Source organism: Myotis myotis, unplaced genomic scaffold (genome assembly GCF_014108235.1).
Source record: "Myotis myotis isolate mMyoMyo1 unplaced genomic scaffold, mMyoMyo1.p scaffold_m19_p_9, whole genome shotgun sequence".
NCBI lineage: Eukaryota > Metazoa > Chordata > Mammalia > Chiroptera > Vespertilionidae > Myotis > Myotis myotis.
Window position 1 is genome coordinate 53,056,064 of NW_023416401.1, and position 26,979 is coordinate 53,083,042.

The 26,979-nt window shown below is 44.4% G+C and overlaps 1 protein-coding gene across 3 annotated transcripts in view; it reads right to left on the reverse strand.

Annotated features, from left to right (window-relative positions):
- The window catches only part of NEDD4L (NEDD4 like E3 ubiquitin protein ligase), a 297,127-nt gene that overhangs the window by 196,650 nt on the left and 73,498 nt on the right, over positions 1–26,979 (reverse strand). For 2 of the 3 annotated variants that reach the window (XM_036322036.1, XM_036322035.1), the window contains exons 1-2: positions 5,087–5,270; positions 3,356–3,429 (exon numbers count right to left, since the gene is read on the reverse strand). In XM_036322036.1, the coding sequence (XP_036177929.1) occupies positions 3,356–3,429; positions 5,087–5,173 (161 nt within the window). In that variant the 5' untranslated portion in view covers positions 5,174–5,270. Of the gene's footprint in view, positions 1–3,355; positions 3,430–5,086; positions 5,271–26,979 lie in introns of those variants that run through there. The other variant, XM_036322034.1, reaches the window with a different exon arrangement.

Genomic DNA, 26,979 nt, shown 5'->3' on the forward strand with positions numbered 1-26,979 from the left:
ACCTGCTGCATAAAACAGTTGGGAGAATCAAATGAGCTCCTGTGTAAATAGCTCAAACCGTGCCAGGCACATCGAGGCATTCAATAAACATGAGCCCCTCCTTCCTCCCACCCCATTTTAAGAAAGCATACTCTAAGGAAAATAGATAGAAGATCCTCAAAACATTAAAAATATTACCGCCCTAACCAGCTTGGCTCAGTGGATAGAGCGTCGGCCTGCGGACTCAAGGGTCCCAGGTTCGATTCCGGTCAAGGGCATGTACCTTGGTTGCAGGCACATCCCCAGTAGGGAGTGTGCAGGAGGCAGCTGATCGATGTTTCTCTCTCATCGATGTTTCTAACTCTCTATCCCTCTTCCTTCCTCTCTGTGAAAACTCAATAAAATATATATTTTTTAAAAAAATAGAATTACCTTACGTCCCAGCAATTCCACTTCTGGGTATTTATCTGAAAAATCCAAAACACTACAGTGGGGCCTTGACTTACGAGTTTAATTCGTTCCGAGACCGAGCTCATTAAGGAGCTCGTTAACTCAAATTACTCTATCAACTCAATGCAAAAAATCGGCGGAGAGACAGCTGGTATCTCAAAAAGCTCATTAGTCAGGACACTCGTAAGTCAAGGCCCCACTGTAATTTGAAAAGATATATAGAATGTCCCCCAAAATGTTTTCACATATTTTGAATAAAGGCAGTGTTTATTAAAATACATTTCATTTTCAAAACTAAGCTATCAGCTATTAAAGTGTGTATACATTTTTGAGACACCCTGTATGCACCTCTATGTTCATTACAGCATTATTTACGATAGCCAACATATGGAAGCAACCTAAGTTATTTATCGTTAGATGAATGGATAAAAAAGATATGGTACATATACACAATGGAATATTATTCAGCCATCACAAAGGAATGAAATCTTGCCATCTGCAACAACATGGATGAACCTAGAGTATTATGCTAAGTCACACAGAGAAAGACAAATACCATATGATTTCACTTATATGTAGAATCTAAAAAAAAAATAACTCATAGATACAGAAAAACTAATGGTTACCAGATGGGAGGTGGGTTGGAGAGCTGGGTGAAAAAGGTATTAAACATACATACAAATTGGTAGTCACAACATAGTCACAGGGGTGTAAAGGAGAGTGCAGGGAATATAGTCAATAATACTGTAATAATTACGTATGGTGTCAGATGGACACTAGACTTACTGGAGTGAACACTTCCTAAGTTACATAAGTGTCTAATCACAATGTTGTACATCTGAAACTAATATAATATTGTATGTCAACTATAATTTAAAAATTTTAAGAAGAAAGAAAGCATGATTTACTTATCCCAAACTGTACACCTCTTTGTGGCCAAACACCAGGACTCATCCCCGCCACAACAGAACGTGTCTAAAAGGTTCCCCTATAAATCCAGATGTCCTGCTGACCCTGACTATAACTGCTGGTGAGGTTCCTGACCAAGGCCTCACTTCTCCTGTGTGCAATGATAGCTGGGCTGACAAGGGGTCTTGACCTTCCATTGCAGCCACAGCCAGGCCTCAGGCAGCCCATGGAGAAGTTTCTGATTGAACCATCACAAGAGAGCGTGTTCCTTCTGTGGGGTTTGACATCGTAATTTTGCACAGACATCAGCATCCACTGGAGATCACGCGCACCTGCCATTCTCCTGACTCCCTGAATCCTTTTCTGACACCAGCCTTTGCTCTTGCCATCACCTCCCTTTCCTGCGCTCACCCTTTATGTCCTAGGCAGACCTCCTTCCCTTTGCAGGGAGCCTTTGTGAGAATTAAAGGGAGCCCAGGATGGGTGAGGGAGATGCCTGATAAGCTAATGGCACCTCCGTGAGAATTAGGAAGAGTGGCCTTTCCTTGGCTGGCAACCCTGTGCCACAGCCTCCCCTAATAGGATTCTGCTTATTGAATTCAAGTCCATTTATAGGGAAACTGCCAGGTGCCAAGATCTCTGGGCTTACTGACAGGAATAAGAAGGGCTGTAGCCTCTGAGCCAACCAACTCTGCTAAGGTGGGGCTGGAGGGAGGAGGAGGAAGCTCACGGAGCCACCACAGCCCAAGGTCTAGAGCTGTTTTGTCCTCTCAGGCTGGATTTGATGGAGGCAGGCGGTGGGGAGCTCAGGAGGGGTGCTGCCTGCCACCTGCACTGGCCCAGGAGTGAGTCGTGCCAGAAAGGATGTGAGGAGACTCCATGCCAAGCGGAAAACATAAGCAAAGGCGACATGGCAGATTTAGAGAACGGTGAGCTTCCAGTGCAGGGGCAGGAAAAGGAGGGAGGGCCTTCTGTGTCAGGCTAAGGCCCCCAAACCAGAGGGTCACTACAGGGGACAGTGCAGGGGACTCACAGATGATCCATTGCTGTAATGAGGGGACTGCAGAGCAGCCACCCTGCGCTCCTGGTGAAACTCCACAGGGTACGCCAGGGCAGGGGCAAGTCACTGTTCTAGCACTGCCAGCTTATGTGCCCCGGGCAAGCAGCAACCTCTCTGGACTTAACCAGTTAACTGCCAGGCATCCAAAATGGAAACCATCCCCACACACCACGATATTTTAAATTTAATTTAAAAAATCCGCCACTTGCGTCTACAGATGCTTATGGCATACAAAGGGTTAAGCTTTGTCAACCATAGGACAGGAAAGCTGGACTGGGACGTCTAATGTCTCCTCTGTGTCTGAAGTTCAAAAGGTCTTTGTTCTCCAAAATCTAGTTCCAATCCTGTCCCCAGTGGCTCTAACCTCACTCTGCTACCAGTTTAACATGTAACGCAGCACACTGCAGAGGGCCAGCAGGAACAAAAAGATCCCACATGAATACCGGGTGCAAAACTCTAAATAAAAAAAGCGGAGACACCAGAAAGATCGGCTGTTTCCCTGCTAGAAGTCACCAAATGCCTCCGAATTACAAAATCTCTTCATTCAGACTGTCTATGCCAAGGAATTATGCAGGTTTCTTAGGAACAAAATGACACTTGCATTCTTCCCTAAACTAGGAATATTTTTTTTAAAAGTAATATATTAAGATAAGCACAGACTTATTCCCAAACTGTATTTTTCCACTGCAAAAAACCAGAAACATCAGAATCAATTTCCTCATGAAGTCAACCCATATGAAGGACTAGCCTGCTGACCACTGTTGTGATACAAGGCCTAGGCCCTGGTGCAAACTGTGGTCCCTGGGCCAGTGCTCCAGCATCGCCAACTCGATCAGAATTTGCAGGGGGACCCAGCAATCTCTGTTTGATGAAGGCCTCCAGACAATCCTGCTGCTGAACCAAAACAGTGCTTAAGGTTAGCAAGCCAAAAAAGACTACAAAATAGAGTCAACATACCTGGCTCCAAAGATGTCTTTTTTGGCGAGATCAATTCCAGAAACAACTTTCACTCTCAGAACACGCGATTCTCCCTGTTGGAGGGGGGGAAAAAACATTAAAATAATGGACTTCAATGGATCGCACTCTCACCCCATGTGCAAAGTCAATGATTCCTCTTCAGGCCAGAACTGAAATACAGAGCGAACCAATCCAAGCATAGGCCACTGCTCCCTACAAGGAAGTTCAAAAAGCTACATTCCAGTTCAAAATTCTAATGACCCTAGAAATTCAGAGCATCCAGATGAAGTGAGCACAAGTTTGATTCAAACTAGGTCATGCAGATCAATTATTTTTGCACTGATAGGAAGAATTTCCCAGCTGTGCCAAGAATACAACCACACACATGAAATGACCTAGATAAATGCCCAAATGCAACAAGGTAGCATAAATTTAGTAAATAATTCTTCCTTTGGGGTGTATGTATTTGTATGAGTGGCCTGAGATAGAAAGGAATTTCATGTGGTAAGATGGTTCTTCAACATTATGATTTCAAAATGTCAGTGCTGGCAAGCAAACATAATTCCTCAGTTCCAGTAAAAAGACCATCCTAAATGGAAATCTTCCCAAATCATCTCAGAAATCATTCATTCATTCATCTGCTTATTCATGCATTCATTCCAACATTTTCCAAGCAGCTCCTATGCATCTGGCATTGAGCTAGAGCTTGAATACAGGCATGAACATACTTGTGGTCTGCTCAGTGATGAGACCAACGGCACAGGACCCGGTGATGGCACCTGCCAAAGGGCATGGGTTGGAGAAGTAGTTAAGGCTAAGACATTCAGAAAAGATGAGCAGGCTCAGAAGGAGGTGGCAGGCAGAAGTCCAGGATAACTCTCAGGTTTCTAGTTTGGGTCACTAAGTGTTAACATAAATTAAAAGAGAGGGTTAACTTGAATTCAAGGAGCTTATGAAACAACCAGTTGTAAAAAAAAAAAATGACTAAATTCATAAATGGGAGAGATGTCTAGTATGGGATAGACCTGGGCGTTATTCATGTACAGTTGGTAGTTACAACTAGAAGTCAGTGGAAAGTTATCAAAAAAGAGTGTGTGTGTGTGTGTGTGTGTGTGTGTGTGTGTGTGTGTGTGTGTGTGTGGCGGGGTATGGCCAGAGATGAAGCCCTTCAGGACACAAGCACTAAGCAAGAAGAGATAAGTACTATGAAATTCATCTACCCCATGTTTAGTAAACACCTAGGCAGGAAAAGAAAACCTAAATGATTGTGTAGATCATGTCATGTGAAAGGGGACAAAAGCAAGGGGAAATAAAACATGAAGAGACCAGGAGGCTGAAGCTTTGTCAATCTTAGCCAGTGGATCTAACAGGCATACGCGCCATCAGACCCAGCGCAGTATCATTTACGTTCCAGGATTCTTCCTGCCATTCAACCACTCTCCCACCATCCAGCCTGACACAAGGCTGCTCACACACAGACACAGCAGGGCACCAGTGTGGTTCAGAGAAGCTTCTCAACCTGTGTGTGCTTACGATCACTTGCGAACGAGGCCTGCACTCCCAGGATGGAATGTGCTTGGCAGCCTTCACGAAAGGATTAAGACAAGTTAGGAATAACTACTACACACCAGAGTGTCCCCAAGTGTTTACCAAAGCCCCGGGTCCTGTGCTCCTCCCTTTGTTCCTGTAACTGCCGGACTGACTGCCCTCGCCTTTCTCTTACACACTCACCTCATGGGCCCTTGTCAAGGATTCCTTCTCAGCACAGATGTTATTCAGGGTAATATCTGGCACTGTTCTGTGTCTCACAGCAGGCATCTCCCATGGTCAACTCAGTTACGGAACGTCACCGTGAAAGTATTTTTTTACACAAAGATCCCAATTTGGCAACACATGCGTGTAGAGTTCATAGCACACCTGGGAAACGTTTACGGCCCATTAGTGCTCATAGCATATAAACTGAGAACCATGGGTTGAAACGGAATCCTTGTCTGCCAGCTAAGGGGTTAAAGACTTTGCTTGAGATGCAGTGAGGAATCATTCAGAAGAAGAAATGGAGGACAGGGAATGGTTGTCTCTGTCTCCCTGCTAAGCAGTAACTCCTGATAACCGACTCAGGCTGAGCAGCAGGGCAGTTTCCACACCTAGCCTTGCACTTGGAACTAATTTGGGGGAGACAAAGAAGGGACTGGGTTTAGGATGGAAACCAAGATATAGTCACCAGTGACAGCAGAAAACAAGAATTCTGGTAAGAAACCATCTCTTTGTCGCGTACCCCTTGGAATTCTCAGAAATCCTGGGCAGTGCCCTATACTTTACACAAAACTGGGTAGGGGCTTGACTGAACCTTGTCTGGGTTTGAAGGAATAGGATAAGCCCAGTTAATACCTGGTTGCCTTAGGTTCGCATTAACATTGGGTGAATGTTCTTACATTGGGTGGATGGAGCTACTTTCCAAAGCATATATTTTAAAGTCAGCAAAGATTAATAAATGAATAAAAAATAAATGTAAGTAAAGGAATAACTAACATTTTATGGAAACTGGTTTACTCATTTAGTAAGCATGAGCACCAGTTCTAAGATGTAGGGATACAGTAACATGGAGAAAACACCCCACCCTACCCGTCCCACATCCTAGTGTTACTGAGAGTGCATTATATAAGAGCTCTCAACTGTATCAGCAAACAAGTCAGAAGAATCTGCAGGGCACATGGAAATACAGAATGGTAATAATTTTAAGTGCTTTATTGAGCACTTAAACATTTTGTACACACACCCTTTCATTAAACAAATCCTCACTTAGGAATCAATCCTAAGAAATAAGCACAGATACATAAGAAACACAAACCAAAAAAAAACTAGCTAAAAGGACAGTCCCCACAGCATTTTTTTGTAAGTGAAAGAAATCTAAAAATCCCTCAAATTGGACAGCTAATTGTTTATAGCAATTCAGTGCAATGGGCTATAGTATAATCATTAGAAATATGTGTGAATCTGCAACAACCTTCATTCATTCCACAAGTATTTACTAAGTTCCCACCATCGTGTGCCAGACTCATGACCTGGGGGGTACGGATATGAGCAAGATGGAGTTCCAGCCTCAAGGAACCCACAATCTAGAAGACAGACAAACAGAATATAAATACACAATGCAAACAAACAAGCAGGGTAATTTCTGAAGCTGGTAAGTGCTTTGATGACACGATGACAGTTAAATATAAGCAACTAAGTAGAGGGAAAGGGGGAGGCTATTTTTTTTTAATATATTTTATTGATTTTTTACAGAGAGGAAAGGAGAGGGATAGAGAGTTAAAAACATAGATGAGAGAGAAACATCAATCAGCTGCCTCCTGCACACCCGCTACTGTGGATGTACCCTCAACCAAGGTACATGCCCTTGACCAGAATCGAACCTAGGACCCTTGAGTCCGCACGCCGACGCTCTATACACTGAGCCAAACCGGTTAGGGCAGGGGGAGGGTATTTATAACTGGTGGTCAGGAAAGGCCTCTTTGGAGAGGAGACAGTTGAGCTGAAACCTAAAGGAGGTAGAAGGTGCTCATGAGGGAGGGCAGGTCATGCAGGAGTGCCAGCAAGTCCCAAGGCCTACGGGTGGGGGGCGGGGGGAAATCTGGCCCTACAGGGGGAGGCCAGCATGGCACAGTGGGGCCAGAGATGCGAGGCCAGCCTCACTTGATAGAGGGTGGGCATTATTCCAACACACCCTCTCTCCCTAATGCCCCCTTGGAAAGTTTCAAGCAGGGGACTGACAAAATTTGACTTAAGTTTTTTTTTTTTTAATTAAATCTTTATTGTTCAAATTATTCCAGTTGTTCCTCTTTTTTCCCCCCATAGCTCCCCTCCACCCGGTCCCCATTCCACCCTCTGCCCTTACCCCGCCCCGCCCACTGTCCTCATCCATAGGTGTACAATTTTTGTCCAGTCTCTTCCCGCACCCCCACATCCCTTTCCCCCAAAAAATAGTCAGTCCACTCCATTTCCATGCCCCTGATTCTATTATATTCACCAGTGTATTCTGTTCATCAGATTATTTATTCACTTGATTTTTAGATTCACTTGTTGATAGATGTGTATTTGTTGTTCATAATTTGTATCTTTACCTTTTTCTTCTTCTCCCTCTTCTTAAAGCAGGGGTCCTCAAACTTTTTAAACAGGGGGCCAGTTCACTGTCCCTCAGACCATTGGAGGGCTGGACTATAGTTTAAAAAAACACTATGAACAAATTTAAAACACTGCACATATCTTATTTTGAAGTAAAAAAAACAAAGTGGGAACAAATACAATATCTGTATTTGCATGTGGCCCATGGGCCATAGTTTGAGGACCCCTGTCTTAAAGGATACCTTTCAGCATTTCATATAATACTGGTTTGGTGGTGATGAACTCCTTTAGCTTTTTCTTAACTGTGAAGCTCTTTATTTGACCTTCAATTCTTAATGATAGCTTTGCTGGGCAAAGTAATCTTGGTTGTAGGTTCTTGGTATTCATCACTTTGAATATTTCTTGCCACTCCCTTCTGGCCTGCATAGTTTCTGTTGAGAAATCAGCTGACAGTCGTATGGGTACTCCCTTGTAGGTAACTGACTGTTTTTCTCTTGCTGCTTTTAAGATTCTCTCTTTGTCTTTTGCTCTTGGCATTTTAATTATGATGTGTCTTGGTGTGGTCCTCTTTGGATTCCTTTTGTTTGGGGTTCTCTGCGTTTCCTGGACTTGTAAGTCTATTTCTTTCAACAGGTAGGGGAAGTTTTCTGTCATTATTTCTTCAAATAGGTTTTCAATATCTTGCTCTCTCTCTTCTTCTGGCATCCCCATAATTCAGATGTTGGTACGCTTGAAGTTGTCCCAGAGGTTCCTTACACTATCTTCATATTTTTGGATTCTTTTTTCTTTTTGTTTTTCCGGTTAGGTGTCTTTTGCTTCTTCGTATTTCAAACCTTTGACTTGATTCTTGTGATCCTCTAGTCTGCTGTTGGAACTCTGTATAATATTCTTTATTTCAGTCGGTGTATGCTTTATTTCTAGTTGGTCCTTTTTCATAACCTCAAGGGTCTCACTAGATTTCTTGAGGGTCTCATTAAATTTATCGGCGGTTTCTAGAAAATTCTTGAAAAACCTTATAAGTGTAGTTTTGAACTCTATATCCAGTAGTTTGCTTTCCTCCATTTCTGTCATTTGTGACTTGTTTCTTTGTCTCCACATTTTTTATGCTTCCCTGTGTTGATAGAGTGGCTTTCTGTGCTAGGTGTCCTATAGGGCCCAGTGGCTCAGCCTCCCCAATTACCTGAGGTGGACACTCTTGGTGCACCCCTTTGTGGGCTTTGTGCACAGTCTTGTTGTAGTTAAGCCTTGACTGTTATAGGTATCACTGGGAGGAATTGACCTCCAGGCCAATTGGCTGTGAGAATCAGCTGTGTCTACAGTGGGAGAACTTCTGTGCTGGAGACACCCTTATGGGGTAAGACTTGCTTCAGTGGGGCTTTGGTGCTCACTGAGTCTGCCCCCTGAGTGTGTCCCTTATGGATCTGAGGCGTTGTAATCTGGATGGTCCCACTCTGACCACTGGGTACACTGGCACTTGGATCTCTAAGGAGTTGCTAATTTAGCCTCTGCCTGAGGCTACCCAGCAGGAGGTACGGAGAGATCTGCAGATTCCTCTTCTTTGTTTGGGATTTGGAGGTACCTAGATGAGGCCCAGCTGTGAAGCAATGCAAGCTTCTGTGGGGCCTTGGGCCTTCTTTTGGTTGTTCTGGGTCTCTCTGACCCAGCTGCAGTTTGTTAGGTAATTTCAGATTGCAAAGGGCCAGGCCATTCATATGCAAAAGCCTCTGAGCACAGCTTGGGTGGGGCCGGGTCTCAGGGAATCAATAGGGCGAAGCAAACAGCTATGGCTGATCCTCAGCCCTGCCCTAAGAGGGCCCGGGTCTCACAGTCCCGGTAATCGCCGCAAGCACCTCTGAGAGAAAGCCGCCCTCAAGTTCCAATCAATGCCAGACAGTCCAGTTTCTCTCCGTATGAGTCTGGGTCCCTAGAGACTCGCCCGGAACTGGAGTTCAGAGCAGTCGGGAGCTTGTGTCTCCCTCACGATTGAAAAAAACAACCGCGTCCTCAGTTGCCAGCCCTTTCCACGTGCACCTCCATACCTCTGCACTTTACTTCCTCTCCTCCTCTGAGTCTCAGTGTGCTTTTCTCTTTCCTTTAGTTGTAGAATTTCCACTCAGTCAGCCTTCCTGTGGTTCTGGACAATGTCCGTTTTGTCTTTTAGTTGTAGTTCTGAAGTGGTTGTGCGAGGCAGCAATTTCTGGTGTTTACCTATGCCGCCATCTTGGTTTCTCTCTGACTTAAGTTTTTGAAAGACCACTTTGGTTTTTTGGGAGAATGGACTCTTAAGGAATAAAAACAAAAGAGGATGACCAATTAAAAGGAGATCTGGCAAGAGATGGTTAGCTTTGCACAGGATAGAGATATGATTAGATTTAGCATACAAAAAAATGTTTGAAATAAACTATATGGTTAAGTTTCCTAAGCTTTCTATAAATGAGTTTAGAGACCAGCAAGTTGTTCAACAAGATGTCTCCCTTTTCCATTTAAACCCACAACTAGACTACATTTCCCAGCATTCCTTACAGTCATGTGGCTAGGTTCTGGCCAATAGGACATGGACAGAAATGATCTGCGCATTTTCCAGACCAGGCCAATAGACCCTCCCACTCATCATCTTTCATTCTCTCCCCATCCTCTAGCTCAATTAAGAAGATCCTGGAGGCCAAGGAGGGAAAATTCCAGGAAAGGTGTGAGTGGAACAGAGCATCCCCCCACCCCACCTGCTACCTCCACAATTACCTACTGACCTTGCCCAGACAGTGAGCTGAAAATAGACCTGTACTGCTTATTCCCACTGAAAACTGTTAACTTATCATAGTCAACATAATCTCATTTTGAAATAAATATCCATTATATGCACAGAAAAAGACCCAGAAAGGATGAAGTCAATAGCGATTACCTCTGGGTAATGGATAACTTCTTTTCGCTTACCTGCTTTTTTCCTTCGGAAACATTATTTTTGTTTGGAAAATAAGTTTTTGTAGAAACTTCAGAAAATTCAGACAAAAAAAGAACAAATTAAAATCACAGGTTTAGAAAAAGAGGCTTTTGTATTTTTAAAATGAATAAACCTTGCCATGAGAAAAACAAACCTACAAGTTATATTTTAGCCAACTCACAAAGGTATAGAGCTATATATTCGGAAGACGTGAACAGGGTTCTCTTATGTAACTGTAGGCAATAGCTTGGAGATGAAAGGGAGAGAGGGGGCGCTTTATTGAGCACTTACTATTTACAAGCACCTGTTGCAGGAAATTTACTTCTCTCTGAAGTTAAGGGCAGGGAGCAGGAAAGAGAATGTTACTCTATAAAAATAGTTTTTATAAACAGGGTTCAGACATACAGCAAAAACGTCTTATCTTCGTTTCCTCCAAATAACAAGCTTTCATACAGATAAGCAGCCATCGTCATTCTGTAGGGAAACACGTGACCAGGTGTGTGACTAATTGCCCCAAGCCGAGCAACTGTATTTTCTGAAGCATTTTATTACTTTCATAAAACCTACGGATGACATTTTGGTCCCTAGTTATGAGTCCAGGAGAATTAAATATTTAACTAAGGTGGCTTATGACATTGGAAATATTATTCGGAGATAGAATGTACAACACAGAGAAAGCACAAGCACAGAAGAGGTGAGGCTGAATGACCACAGGCATCCTCATGATTTCAGTATCTTTTCCTGTTATTATGACTCTGTTTTGCATTGTCGCTGAGTAACAGGGATGATTCTATGCACCTGACATGTGCTTTTCTTTTCCACTGAGTTTTCTAATTCTTCATCAAGTCATAAAACAAGGTGCCCAAGCCATAAATGAATGGCATGGAGGAAGTCCCACCTCGGTGGTATTCTGAAGGCTCATTTGTAAGACAGCCTGTTCAGATAGACTGTGTATAAAAGGTTACCAGATTCCCATGCCCATCCACAAAGCCTATTGCACAATCTATCCAACTGTTCCTATGGCAAAATAAATTTCAAATTCCACCTCAAAACCAGACATTCGAATTTACCTTTTCTCCTATGGATGTGCCTTGAGAAGGTAACTTTTTATGTTTGATCCCTTATTCTGCACAATGGCAGCTGATCTCTCCCCATGCCCTCCCCCCCCCCAAAAAAAAAGTGATATCTGGCCTGGGAAACAGTGTTCTTTCCACACGGGGATCCACTGTGACCCCAGGTGTCGCAGATACCAGATGTCCACATGGACAAGGAAGTCCTAAGTCAGGGACTTGAACATCTTGATCCTTCTCCCCTAAATCAATTTATCGTATTTACCTTCCACAGTCTATCTTATATTTATACTTCTAGCTATTATCCATAACACTTGCAGGCTCACATTAAACACTCCCTGGGTTTAAGGAGGTGATCATTATTTTTTATACATATGTCCACATTGTGCCTGCTACACAGTAGATATTGTTAATCTTCCCAGTCCTCCCTGCTCTTGCCCCAACTATGAAACAAAATGCTGTTCTATGCTTCTTTTTTAACTCAAATTCTTTTTTAATCTTTTAAAAATATATTTTATTGATTTTTTTTTTTACAGAGAGGGAGAGGGATAGAGAGTTAGAAACATCGATGAGAGAGAAACATGGATCAGCTGCCCCCCGCACACCCCCTACTGGGGATGTGCCCGCAACCAAGGTACATGCCCCTGACCGGAATCGAACCTGGGACCTTTCAGTCCGCAGGCCGATGCTCTATCCACTGAGCAAAACCAGCCAGGGCGAAAATTCTTTTTTAAAAATATGTTTTTATTTACGTTTAGATAGAGAGAAAGGGAAAGGGAAAGGGAGAGGGAGAAGGAGGGAGAGAGGGAGAGAGGGAGAGAGGGAGAGAGGGAGAGAGGGAGAGAGGGAGAGAGAGAGAGAGAGAGAGAGAGAGAGAGAGAGAGAGAGAGACATACCAATTGGCTGTCTGCTACACACACCCTACTGGGGATCAAGCCTGCAACCCAGGCATGTGTCTTAACCAGAAATTGAATCAGAGACCTCTTGGTGCATGGGTGATGCTCAACCGCTGAGCCACTCAGGCTGGGCACTGTTCCACACATTTTTAAGATATCCTGCACTATCCTATCCCCCAACCTCACCCTACATTCTCATCATCGCCCACTCTTGCTATATCCTGTCCTTTCCATTCCAATTCCCGACTCTACACCTTGCCCCTCTTCACTCTCTTGATGGGTTCCCCGACTTTACATGGCGGACCCCTCTCCTCGCTTTTATCACTCAGTTCTCTACTTTGGCCTTCTACTGACACATTCAACAAAAATGTGCTGAATGACTATGAGATTCAAGCCTTGTGCAGGCAGAAAGGAGGGTCCCAAAACTGAAGAAGGCGTATTCTTCTCTGCCCAAGGGGCTTACAATCAACTGGGAGGTTAGATATATACACATACCTAAAATATACCTAAAACACAGGGGTGGAATAGACATGTGTGGTGAGAACAAACATGCAGGACGGAAAACACGTCCAGCTCAAGCTCAGCTGATACCAATGGCAGCAAACAGCCCAGCCCACAGAACCATCCACTGTCGCTGTCCACCACTGTCAGACCAACACTGTTATTCTAAACAAGCAAGTCCCAAGAACATTAATTCCAGAAAAAGAATTGCAGAAACATAGGATTCAACCTTTACTGGATTGTGGCTATTAATATACCCAGCGGAAAAGTTAACAAAGAGGAAGAAGTAAAAGATGACCTTCTAGAGCAGATCTTCATTTTAATGGTCAAGGTGACTAAGTTTCAGAAATTATGCTGTGTGGTTTTAAAATGTCTACAAATTGATAATCTTCTTTCAAGAGGTGGGGCTTAATATTCCTCCCTCACCTGGGATTTAGGGACTTCTTTCTAATAAACAAAAGCCTGGCCAGTGTTGCTCAGTGGTTGAGCATCCACCTTTGAACCAGGAGGTCACGGTTCAATTCCTGGTCAGGGCACATATCTGGGTTGCAGTTTCGATCCCTTATAAGGGGCATGCAGGAGGCAGCTGATCAAGGATTCGCTCTCATCATTAATGTTTCTCTCTCTCTCTCTCTCTCTCTCTCTCTCTCTCCCTCTCCCTCTCCCTCTCCCTCTCCCTCTCTCCTTCCCTCTGAAATCAATAAAATCATTAAAAAAAAAAAAAAACCAAAACAGAATATGGAGGAGGTGAGAGTGCATGACTTTGAAGAATAGGCCATAGAGGCATTGTGGCTTGTTCTCTCTTTCTTTCTCTCTCAAATCAATCAATAAAATTTTTGAAGTGTCATCCTGTACACCAAAAATGGTTGCAGGTTCAATTCTCAATCAGGGCACATACCCAGGTTGGGGGTTTGGTCCCTGGTCAGAGTGCATATGGGAGGCAACCAATCCATGTTTCTCTCTCTCCTAAAATCAATAAAAACATATCCTTGGGTCAGGATTAAAAAATAAAAAGCATGGCATTTTAAAGGCAGAATTAACAGAACACGGTGACATGCTCAATATAAGTGCAGTGTTTGTATTATTTTTAAGAAGTCTGGCATCTGATGCCTTGTAAGTACAGTAACATTTGAAACTGAAGCAACTCTAGAAATTTTAGGCTACACGACCTTAGTATAATTTTTTTTTAATTCTAGAAACAATGATGATAATATTAGAGACAGACTGATTTGTTGTTCCACTTATTTTTGCATTTATTGGTTTATTCTTGTATGCACCCTGATCAGAGATCAAACCCACAGGCTGGTGTAACAGAACAGTGCTCTAACCAGCTGAGCGACCCAGCCAGGATCAACCTTTCTAAAATGTCTCTTCTCCACTGCACCAGTGGGACCTCCCCGGGGACCAACGGATCAGACTGAAACTCCTCGACCTGGCACTGACAACTCACCACAACCTGCTCTATTCCCAAAGCACCTGTGCTCTACATGGTGACACAATTCCCTTCTTCCCTGTGCTTTCCCATACAGCAACCATTCTCCCCAGTGGTCAGCGCAGGTCCATGCAGTCCTTCCACCACAAGTGCCTCGTCTGAGGCGGAGGCAGTATGAGAAATAAGGAGTCAATATGACAGAGTCCAAGCCCACAGGAATGTGCGTGCTGTGTTATCAGAGCATACACGCACACAAGTCATTACAAGATGACACAGTGAGTTTAATAACAGCAATGGGTGGATTCTGGGAACTCAGAGGAGGAAGAAATTAATGTACCTGTGAGGGGGGGTGTGGAGAGGGAAATGGAGCAGAACGCTGAGGAAAGCCCCAGATGAGCAGGCATTTGAGCCAGGCCTTGAGGAATGAGGAAAAAAGGAGGAACAATCTTTGAGACAAATGGGCACCTGGACATGGGGATGGTCAGAGTGCTGGAGGAAGGGGAGGGGAATAGCTGTCCAGGCCTAGACACGTCCTCTGTGCTGTGAAGGGCACACACAGCTAAGCAGGTGAGTAGTGGGCTCACTGATGACATGAGCAAAGAGCAGAGGGAAGGGAGTAAATCCAGAGAGAGGAGGGCGGGGACACGCGGTCGGCTCACTGTCTGGCAGATGGAGGACCCGGGACTGGTTCCAAAGCTATTCCTGGGGGAGCAGATCGGCTCGGGACAGACAGGCTCTGCTCTGCAAGGCAAAGGAGAAGACAGCAGCTAACGTCTCCAATTTCGGTGTGAGTGGGGGCTGGTGATCTTAGATGATAGAAAATAAAGCAAGAAGAGTGGGTCTGAGGCTACGGGAAAGAAAAGAAGTTGGGTTTCTTGATCGGAGGTCATCTTCCCCATGTGCAGGTAGCGATGTCCAAAGGGCAGTTAGAAGTCAGAAACCAGAGCTCGGTCCAGAGGTCAGAAATGGACACCCACAGGGCGCCCAGTAGACCGGTGCCTTCCAGAGCCTTCCTTCCGACCAGCCATTTACTTGGGCACTTACTAAGTAATAAATCACAGTAGTCTCTTTTCCTTGCAGGGAAGTCTTATCTTCTCAACTGAACTCTACAGTAAGCCTGCACTGTAGAGTTGGTAGCCACTAGCTACATTAGGCTAAATTTAATTTAATTTAAATATGTCATTAAAATTAAAATTCACTTCCTTGGTAACTTGTCACATTTCCAGTGCCCAATAACCACACATGTCTAGTGACTGCTGCACTGGACAGTGCAGCTAGAGGACATTTCTATAGTCACAGAAGGATCCAGTGGATGGTGCGGCTCCAGGGCACTACCTCAGGCAGGAATGCGGTGGATCTGAATAACCTCGGAGGCAGGTTGTACTGTAATCAGGTTCCAGGGTCAAGGTTTGCTCTGAAATATTAAAGACGGGCAAGCATGCAAATTGAGTGTCTATAAATCAATATCTGTACAATCTAAGCAAATACAGTAGAGTGTGGTACTGTCTTCCTGCAACAAGACAGTTTAAAACTCACTATACAAATAAAAGACTAGTGGTGATGGTGGCTTAATAGAGTATGACAAAGATCTGGGAATTTTAGCCTAGCCCAGTAGAGGACAACCTCATAACAAGGTTGCTTTTTTCTGTGACTCTCACACAGTATTCACAGAAAAAGTATTCTTGGCCCTTTTGAGAGAATTATAGACATACTGGAAAATACCAGGAGGGACAGGGCTGGTAGGAATGGGAACTAAACTCAGATAACAGAGAAGAGTTGAGAAATGGGAGTGACCAACCATCTAGAAAACTACCTACAGCAAGCCCCGTGGAGTGAAGACAAACCAGACCTAAACGACGAACTAAAGCCAATGGGAAGGTTTCCTGAGCAGACCAGCCACAACCACCTGAACCCGCTCCAGAAAGGCAAGGGTGCTGTAAATAAATAAATGCCAATAGAATCATATTCAAGCTTCCATAAGATTTCTGTCGGTTCTAATGATAGCAGGTCCTCAAGTAACACTTTCATTCGATGATGCCGTTTCATTTTAATGTTGATGAGATGCCGTAGGAACTTAACTCCTGTTTCTATCAGCTAGTCTATGGTAAATTGGCTGTTATGCTTCGTTTTGTGGCAGTTCCAAGAACCTATAGATGGCTTAAATGAGGGCTTGCTGTGCCCATTCCGCACGGCTGGCACTGAATCATGCAAGTTTCTCTCAAACCCTCCGCTTTACCCCTACAACCAAATACTGTTTTGACCCAGGCCTTAAAGTGCTAGTCTCACATTTCTTTCTTTCAGTGACAACCATTAGGTGTCTTTGTTGCTGACTTTGGCATAAAGCAGAGCCATGGCATTCCAGGTAGTCATCCTGAGTTCTTTGCGGGTATCACCATTCCACATCATTTCACCTGGAAAATATGCCCCTGAAGAAGAAACGGGGGTACGTGTGGGCTTCGGGGTTGGTGGTCGGTTGAGGAGTTAGCAGTAAGTGGTGGCTATGATCAGTCACATATAAGTGACATGTGGACCCTCAAGGGCCTCACATGTAACATGCCAGAATGCATATTTTTAGAGTGGCTCTCAATTAAAAGTGTTAAATGTTCGAATGCCAAGAATCCATAGTAATTCAGTGATTACGGAGAGAGGAGAAAAAGGTGCCATTGAGCGATGTCCATGAAATGAATGGGCTGGCAAGAGTCCCAGCTCAAAGGACATAATCACTCTCTTCCATTAATTAAAAATTCTCTTTTTACCAGAAGAATTGGTAAAACTCCATGTAAAAGGTTTTCAAAGAATCCATTTATCAATGGTTCTTTTGTTTCAAACCTTTAATCATGAGACAGGAAACATTTTTAAATTCCTCTAAGATCACTAAGACAAGAATTATCCTGTATTCTTAGTTCTAAAAATGATCATAATAAACAATGGCACTTTGTTGAAAGCCACGAATCATAGTTCAAGGTCTAAAATTTTCCATTTTTCATGGCCCTCCTAACTCTGACCTCTTGCAATAAAGTCAAGTCTGGGTTTCTGGGTCAAATGTGTAGCTTGACTAGAAGGAACGGGAAGAGAGCTGAGCTTCAGGATGCAGCAGGGGTTGCCAGGAAGATGTTCCCGGGGCGAACTCTGTGATCCTGGATCTGAATCTCATCAAGTGGGATCAGAAGTGTGACTTCTGTCAGTGTGCCAAGGGCTCCCAGAATCTTAGAGAAGACACAGGTGAACAAAGCCGATAACTCATTCCAGCGTCGAGCGTTAGATTTCACAATGAGAAAATGCCCCGTACGTGGCTGAGGCTCAGGACCAATAACTGGCACCTTTCCTCTGTGGGCAAGTTGAACAGATGCAAATTATAATCAATGGGACAGGAAACACTAAGCACGGGGGCTTAGTTGTGCTCATCTCCACAACAGGATGACTCCTCCCACTGCTTCCCAAGTTCATAGAACAGGGGCAAACAGAAGCCTGTCTAGGTTTCCATTTCCTGCACTCCAGACCCCCGACCCCCAGGCTTTGACCTAACTGGTTTCCTTTCACAGACTGCAACCAAACTCCAACCCTGCTTCCTGGAGATCACACCCAAGTCACCAGCATTGGGACTGGGGATGTTCCCAAACTCTTCAGCCACACAGTTGCAGATAATTTCTTGGTTTGCTCCCACAAATACCATTATTTGCTACTAGCTTAATCCTCAGAAGGTAACCGTTTCTAATTCCTGTATAGGTCTCAAGATCTTGTAAAATAACTATCCACACACACTTGGGCTGTGGCTCAAAGCCTTCCAGCACTACTGACCACATTAGAGTACCTAAGTCTCTTGGAAAAAGACAATTAGGAGGACCAAGCTCCGAAACACAGGGATGGGGATGGTGCCAGGAACATCCAGGCTCTACAACTCATTCGACCACATCACATCCCACAGTGGCTCAGAGAACCTGACAGGTAACTCAGGAATTCAAGACATCACAGATGGGCAAATGTCCCAACTTTGAAAGAAAAAAAAGCTATGAACCATGATGTTAATTATATAGACTGGGCTTACAGCAATTTTTCCCTCTACCAAAACCAATCTGCTATAATATTTTTGCTCCGATCTCCTTCTTGTCCTTTAGGAGTCAGCTTAAACATCAAGTTTTCTGAAAATGTCTTTCCAGGGCTCCTGGACTAGTTACATCCTCCTGCAAGAAGCTCCCACAGTACCCACGTATTTCTCCTTTTGCCATTTATTGTTGTAGCTTTTCAGATTAGCTCCCACGCACAAAGACGAAGCTCTCCGAGGGTAGGGACCAGAGACAAGATTAATGGACCCAGTGCAACTGCTCATGGTGGAGAACCACAAAGTAATCTGTTAGCTTGCTCAGCACTGTTTTCCTAGACCAGCAAACAGCAGGGCACTCCTGAGTCATGAGTGCCCTGCTGTTTGCAGGGCACTCATGACTCAGGAGTAAATGTCCAAGTGCAAAAATGACATCAAACCAGGGCCAAGTTTTAGAATGAGTTACTAAGTATTTTGTGAGCATTTAGAAAAGAAAAACAATCCGTAGCTAAGGTTTGCGAAGCAAGACATGCAAACTTATTTCCTTTCCTGACAAGATTAATGGTCCCAGAGCATCTGCATATTGGTGTAGACAGACTTTGGCCAAACCACATTTTATTCTTTTAAACCAGCAATTTTCAGCATTTTTCATCTCATGGCACACATAAACTGATTACTAAAATTCTGCAACACACCAAAAAATATATATTTTTTGCTGCTTTAACAAAAGGTGTACTTTTGATTGATTATAAAACAATAATAATAGTAATTACCTACCTTTTTTGCTTCAAAGTGACTTTTTAAAAATCAGGCACCTATACTTGTATATAAGGATTTCTTGTACCAAGAATTAACCAATCAGACACAACCTTATTATGGGATGTGACCAATAAGATGTAACTCTATTATATGACCTACATATTTACGGTTCAAGACGGGGCATTCACACCAGGTGGCAATTGTGGTGTTGGCTGCTGTCATTTATTTATTTGACAATCTAAGGGAAAAGAGGTCAGTGCCCCTAACTCAACAGTCAGGTACTGCCTGTTTTAAAAACTTTTGCAGCACACCAGTTGAAAATCACTACTGCAGACAAGGTGAAGACGTAAAGGTGACCTGATACTAAAGTTAAGCAGGATTCAGTTGTGCCCACTTGCCAACTCCTACCCAAAGTACAGTCATTAGAAAACTCCAGGGAGGTCTCACGGGGCTTTATGGTTAGCTCCCTCCAGGGCAACACTGAGCCAGGAAAATGTGGGTGGGGATATTGATGGCAGACTAATCCAATTGGTAGTTAACATACACAACTGGATAAAATGTCAGATGACTGGATCAGAATCCAAAAAGATGTCGCCATAATGGGTGATTGGCCAAATCCCACAGGACAGAGTTTTCTAGGGCTGTGAGCACTTGGTGCCCGAGTCCACAAGGCAGGATGGAAGGTACAAGATGAGAAAGCGTCAAAAGGAGAGGGGGCAGGGCCTTTGGGGTTGTATTTTATCTTGAGCTCAATATGACTCAACTTTCAGACAGTGTAAACCACTTGCATTATTCAAAGTCCAGGGCAGGAACTGTCATCAGACCGTGCCCTGGACCAGCATTATGTTCAGATCCAAGTGGCAAGGCTTCGGAAGGAGGTGGTTATTTTGCTTTGTTTTTTTAAGCCAATAGGGCAAAATCCAAACAACAGAACACTGAGCAACCACCAGAAAAACATAAGGATGTTCTCTACGTACAGGCCTGAAAATCCAAGACACAAGGTTCTGTGAAAAGGCTAGGTGGAGGGCACTTCGTAGGGTATGCCCTCCTTCATAGGAAAAGGACAGAAAGGAGAGGTGTGTAGGTGTATGCATGCACATATCTGTCTGCATGTGTGTAAAGGAAACTCTGTAAGGACCCAAGAAACTTCCATCACTGGCTGACTGAGGACAGGAACTAGTTGGTAGGGTCAGAGGTGTGTGAGACACAGACACACACACACACACACACACACACTCTCACACACACTCACACACACACACACTCACACACACACACACTCACACACACTCACACACACTCACACACACTCACACACACACACACACACACACACACACACACACACACACACACACTCACACACTGAGATGTTTCACTGCACAGCCTTCCTTGTTGTTTATTTTTCATTTATCTTTATTGTTTAAAGTATCAGAGATGTCCCCCTTTTTCCCCATTGACCCCCCTCTCCTCCCCACTCCCATCCTCTTCCCAAAATTGTCTATGTCCATGGGTTATGCATATGAGTTCATCGGTTGATCTCTTCCCTCTCCTCCTCCCCACTTCCCTCTGAGAATCCTGTCTGTTGCATTCTTTGGGTTTTTAATTTAAAACCATTTAAATGTATTAACTCAATACATTTGTTTTTAAGTAACAGCGTAGTTAATAAACAAACAGACATCACATGAAGACTTAGACATGTTTGACCTAATTTGTGCTTAAAAAAAATATTCTTTCTGTGGGAAGGGAGGTGGGGTGGCCAAAGGAAAGTCATTTTATGGTAGGAGGTTGCAGAGGGCAAACCTCAATCCAAGGAGTGAAAGCCGAGGGAGGCAGCTGGGCCTTATTGAGAGGAAGAAACTTCCAGTCATTAACTCTGGTCAAACACAAAGCAGGTGGCCTCCTGAGGCAGAGAGCAGGCCAGTTAGAACCGGAGCGAGAGCAAGGGCCTGCCACCTGCCAGAAATATCACGAGGGGCAGGAAAATGAACCAGATGGTCTCCAATGTCCCTTCCCGACTCTGAGAGGTTGTGCTTTTAGAAGACCTGCACCTGAGAAGCCAAGAACTCAGGCTAAGATGATTCATGCAAGATCACACACTTTCACTAGGTATATTATGTAACTTCATTAAGACAAAACCCAGGAATAATCACTACAATCCCCATCTACCTCACTGTGAAACACAAGCGTATTCAGAAATCAGAGTGCTTCCTTATTTGCCACCACTTTCAAAACATCATGAATGAAATAACCAATAGAAATGAAGTAAGAGCATGTGTTCACAGTATTCTGGAGGGGAGAGGGGAAGGTCTGGTTGTTGTTATTCTTATTCTACATCTTATTCCTAAAAGGATTTATGGTGACTAACTGGCCCCATATGAGAGGTTTAAAATTCCTCTTATGGAGAACAGCAACACTTCCTCTGCGATGAGCTGCTCATTGGAACCAGTCTAAGAAATAACACAAGGGCAGGATTATCCAAGAAAGTGCAAGTGGTCACTGGTTCAAGGAGTGGCTGAAGTTAGCTCGAGTGCTGCACAGAAACTAAACTCAATCAACACAGAAAAGCAAAATCACCAGCTAGAACCAGAACATCAAGACAAACCTACTCAAGGGAAAAACTGCGAGAATTGAGCCGCCCCGTTAGAAACTTCCAGAAGCCACAACGCCCAGTGCCACAAACCTAAGAGAGCTGCTGACATCAACCACTGGATAGAAGATCCTGGGGTGGTAAGAATAATGAGACTTGTGCAACCGCTCATGGCCAGAGGCCCACAAAGCAACCCCTTACTTTGAATCTCTTCCCAATTCCCCCCTCCCCTCCTATCATCTCTGGCAGAAAGCCAGCGGCAAAGCATGAGTGATGTTCACTTCTAACTTATCTACCAGGTGTCAGGATGGATCATGTCCATGGTCAATGGCTCCACATATAAAAGGAGACAAGTGTGCCAGATGTATTGATCCTGGACAGAATCGCTGCTCCTGTAACTTCTTTCTTAAAATGTGCAAATGTGCCTTATCAGATGTAACATATCAGCAGAGCCTCGTTATCCAGCAATGACGTTTTATTACAAAGCCATAACTCATCAACAACTCGTTAACGAGATAGCAACTGAAAAAATTTATTTCCTAGCTTACTGGAATTTTGCCTTGTGTTCTGAATCATGAATTTTTTAAGAAGCAAAATAGACGGCGTGGCTCAGCAGTTAAGCGTCAACTTATGAACCAGGAATTCCTGGTTCCATTTCCGGTTTGATTCCCAATTAGGGCACATGCCCGGGTTGCAGGATCGATCCCCAGTGTGGGGCGTGCAGGAGGCAGCCAATCAATGATTTGCTCTCATCCTTGATGTTTCTATCTCTCTGCCCCTCTCCCTTCCTCTCTGAAGTAAAAAAATATATATTTAAAAAACCCTCACAAAAACAAACTGATGTTTAAAAAAAAAGAAGCAAAATAGAAAGTGGTTATTAAATGTTTGTGTGTTTTTCAGTTTCCATAGAAATACATACAACTAAATGATTTCATCATAGTACTTTGATTTTTTTTAATTTAAAACGATCAAAGTCAAGTTTTCTAATTTTTCAAACTTCAAAACAATGTCCATTACCATGTGGGTGTGCTGCTGCTTCAAAAGCCATTTATAACTAAGCAGTACCAGAAGTGAAGTTACAAATGTCATTACTTCTAACAGAACACTTTGGGAGGGAAAAAGAAAACAACAAATGAAAATGTTAAGATTTTTTGTTTGTTTTAATCCTCACCTGAGGATATAGTTTTCATTTATTCTAGAGAGAGAGGAAGGGTGAGGGAGGGAGAGCAAGAGAGAAAACATCAATGTACGAGAAACATCTATCGGTTGCCTCCCATATGCACCCAGATGGGGATAGAACTCACAACCTAGGTATGTGCCCTGATGGGGAACCAAACCTGCAACCTTTGATGTATGGGACAACGCTCCAACCCACAGAGCAACCTGGCCAGGGCTTAAGGTTATTTTTTATAGAGTATTTTCTTTGTTTTTCTTTCATTGATCAACCTCTATTGAACGCTATTTCTTTCTATAACTTAAAATTATGTTTGACTTTAATGCCAAGCACTTTGTACTTGGTTTTGACAGCTGATGTATAACCAAGTTTAGCAACGTGCTTTTCCTTTGAACCTGCTAACACAGCGGTTGCCAACCTTTTGGACCTCACGGACCAACAGTGGTCTGCGGACCACCGGCTGGTGACCACTGTTCTAACATGAACCATAGAAGACACAAATGTTGACCTCGTCCCATTTCCAATTTAAATCTCGTCACATACAGGCCCTGGGACACATTCTGTACCTTTCATAAAACTGTTATTCTTTGGTTCAGTCTGTAAAGAGCCTGGTACATTTATGAGGGTAATTTTAAAAAATTATTAACAAATGAGAATTTAGAGAAAAATGGGAACCAATGATGTATCCACAGGATGATAAAGCTCATGATATCACCATCCCACCCAAAGGGGCATTGGACCAGACCGTTCCTCAGCCTGGACCTGCTCATTTCATCTCTCCTACCCCCTAAATCCTGAGGAGGCAGGAAGGGCATCAGCCACCCTTCAAGTGGCTGTTCACAGTCATGGAACATTGACACCTGTCCTGAAATTGGTCCATTTCCCACACTGGACAGGTGCTAGCTCCCTGTAAGATTCCATGCAGGAAGGTGTGCTAAGAAGCCACAGGACGGGCATGGAGCATCTTCTTGAAGTACCAATGTCTCTGAAAGTCTTGAAGGGTGTGGAGAGCGACTATAGCGTTAGTACAGGTTCAAGCCTCGGACTAATGAGAGGGCACGGTCCTCTTGTGGCAAAGCCACATGCAGGTCCCAGCTTAGAGGGCAAAGCCCTCCCAGCACAATTATAGCCAAAGGCTAAGGTTGTAAGCTTGACCTTATGGTCTGAACCTGTGGTCCCAGGTGGCTGAGTGATGTAGGCTTCGGGAGGTGCAGCAAGTGCTGCCAAAACAAAGAGTTCTCAAGTGCATGTAATTAAGTAGATTTGAAACTCGAGAGAACATTGTAAACATCTTGACCACGCCCTTGCTTTGCCTCATGGGATCTGACTATAAAATAAAGACTCGGCTTACAGGCTGTGGCACTGTCTCTCCATCCGAAAACAGTGTCCCACTTGGCCCCAGCTATATTCTCTGGTCTGTTTTCTTTAATCCTTCACCGCCCCGCCTCAGGTTCACCACTGGCTGTGCTGGACGCAGTTCAGAAGGGCAAGACGGTGGCTCTCAAAGTGTGGACCCCTGACCACCAGGACTGGCATCATCTGGCCACTTGGCAGAATGCTCGTTCTCGGGCCCCGCCCAGACCTTGAGAAGCAGAATCTCTGGGATGTGTTTACAATAAGGTCCCCGGTGATTCTGAAGCACCATAAAGTCTAAGAAACAATGTTATATTAAAACAAAAAGGGAGTATCATGGAGTAACAGGCAATTTGTACCAGTTTTTAAGATCTCCCAATTATAACTGGGCTGCACTGGGCTCCTCTGCAGGGACAAGCTCAGTCCCCTCTCCCCAGGGGATGCTGGGATGGAAATGTGCAAGGAGCCAGCAACCCTACCCACTTCCTCTCAGCACCCGAGCCCGGAATCATATAATCATCTCCCCCCCCCCCCCCTCTCTCCTGGGAAGAGTGGCTGGGATGTGCACCAGAAACTGCACAGGTGCTGTACTCATCTCCACCCCTCTCTTCCAAAGCCCGCAGTTTCCCAGTAACTCTTAGCAAGAATCACTCTGTGGGGAAAAACATGCACAAGTGGAGTAGGGAATATTTTCACTCTGAATATAATTTCCTACCGTGTCTGGGTTGCTGCTTTATTTTATATTTTTCCAAAGAGCATTTATTATACTTTCATAATTATTTTTATGAAAAAGTAGAACCACTTTATGCAACATCAGATTCTTTATATGACTTCCAATATTCACCGAATCTCACTGATTTTGTCAATCCAGAGCACAGATCATCTGGTAACTCAATTTCATTAAATATACATGAACTAGAGGCCTGGTGCATGACATTAGTGCACTGGGCATGGGGGGGAGGGGGAGGGGGGCACGTTCCTCAGCCCGGCCTGCATGCACCCTCTCACAGTCCAGGAGCCCTCAGGGGATAGCCCACTGACGGCTCACTCCCCATGGGGAGCGGGCCTAAGCCGCAGTGGGATACCTTTAGCGTTGCCGCAGAGGCAGGACATGCTCCTGCCACCACCACTGCGCTTGTCAGCCGTCAGCCCAGCTTGTGGCTGAGCAGCGCTCCCCCTGTGTGAGCGCACTGACCACTAGGGGGCAGCTCCTGTGTTGAGCGTCTGCCCGCTGGTGGCCAGTGCGCATCATAGCAACCAGTCGTTCTGCCATTTGGTCAATTTGCATATTACCCTTTTATTATATAGGATAATATATTTTAATCCTCCTCCTCCCTCCCCCCACCTACTGCAGAAATCTCATTCTCTTCCTGTGCCAACCCAGGAACTCTCAGGCAGTCCTGCTCACCCCATCCTAACAAAGGCTGTCCCCCCTCCATCCTCACACAGCCTCCTCTTTGCTCTCTAGTATCACTGATTAAATCACTTGACACTTGACCTTACGTGTCTGCACTCCTTAAAATACCAGAAAGCTCTGTCCGGGCTGCCCCCCACCTATGCGCACACACTCGTGAGTCCCACCACCAGCCCACAGCAGGGCTTTCACACCATCCATGATTTGGGGATTTTCACACTGGGTCTGGACCCTCATATTTAGCAACCATTGTCTGAGCACTGACTATGCACCAGAAATTCGATTGCTGAATTACCACCACTCATCCCTGACCTCTAGAAACAAATCATGATGCAGGAAACATCAAATTATAGGGAGGAAAAGTTGGAATGCCTGGACAACCTCTGAGGAGAAACAGGAAAACAGAAGGTGGTTGAGGCAGACCTGAGACCTGGGGAGCAATCCCCAGGTTCCTCCCCTGCGTGTTTCTCCAGAAGCATTGGTTTCCTTCCCTTGGCCCCCAGCGGTTCCAGTGGTCTGCACATTTAGGCATAATTTTCAGAACCATTTTAGGAGAGCATGCGTGGAATGCACATTTGGTATTCCTCACGTTATCTCCTAAAATAACCTTTAAAAGGAAGGACTACAGAAAGGTCAAGGCTGTTAGTCACCAGACAAGGACACTCAGGAAAGTTATGAAACCCCCTGTAGAGGTTTCTAAAAAGTAGATTAGATTCCAATCTCTCTGCCTGGTGGAGGTGGGGCCTGAATTCTCTAACGGAGTCCAAGTTCAAAGCTCTTTACCTGGGGCTGGGAGGGGAGTGAAGTAAGATCACAGCAGGCAGGGTAACTCGGACCACCACCCCACTGGACCAAGGCCCCCATATGGAAAACAGTGCCCTGGCCTCGGTGCCTGCCAGCCCAGCCACCACACAATGACGGCCAACCTGCTCACAAAGGGGCCGTGTACCCCTCTCAGAAAAAGAACTGTCCATGCCCTGCTCCTCTTCTCCTCAGTAAATATTCAAAGCAATCTAACGTCTAAAATACATCTTGTTGGCTCAAATAATTGGTGCTTTTAATTTTCTCCCTTTAAGCACTAGAAATGAAGGTTTCAAACCAGTTGTTAAAACATCAAAAAAGTCCGACCACTGTGGCTCAGGGGTTGAGCATCAAACCATGCACCAAGAGTTGCTGGATGATTCCCCATCAGGGCACACACATGCCAGGGTTTCCTGCTGGATCCCCAGCAGGGGGCTTATAGGAGTCAGGCAATAGATGCTGATGCTTCCCTCACGTGGATGTTTCCATTTCCCCTTCTCCTCTCTCTCTCTCTCTAAAATAAATTAAAACACAT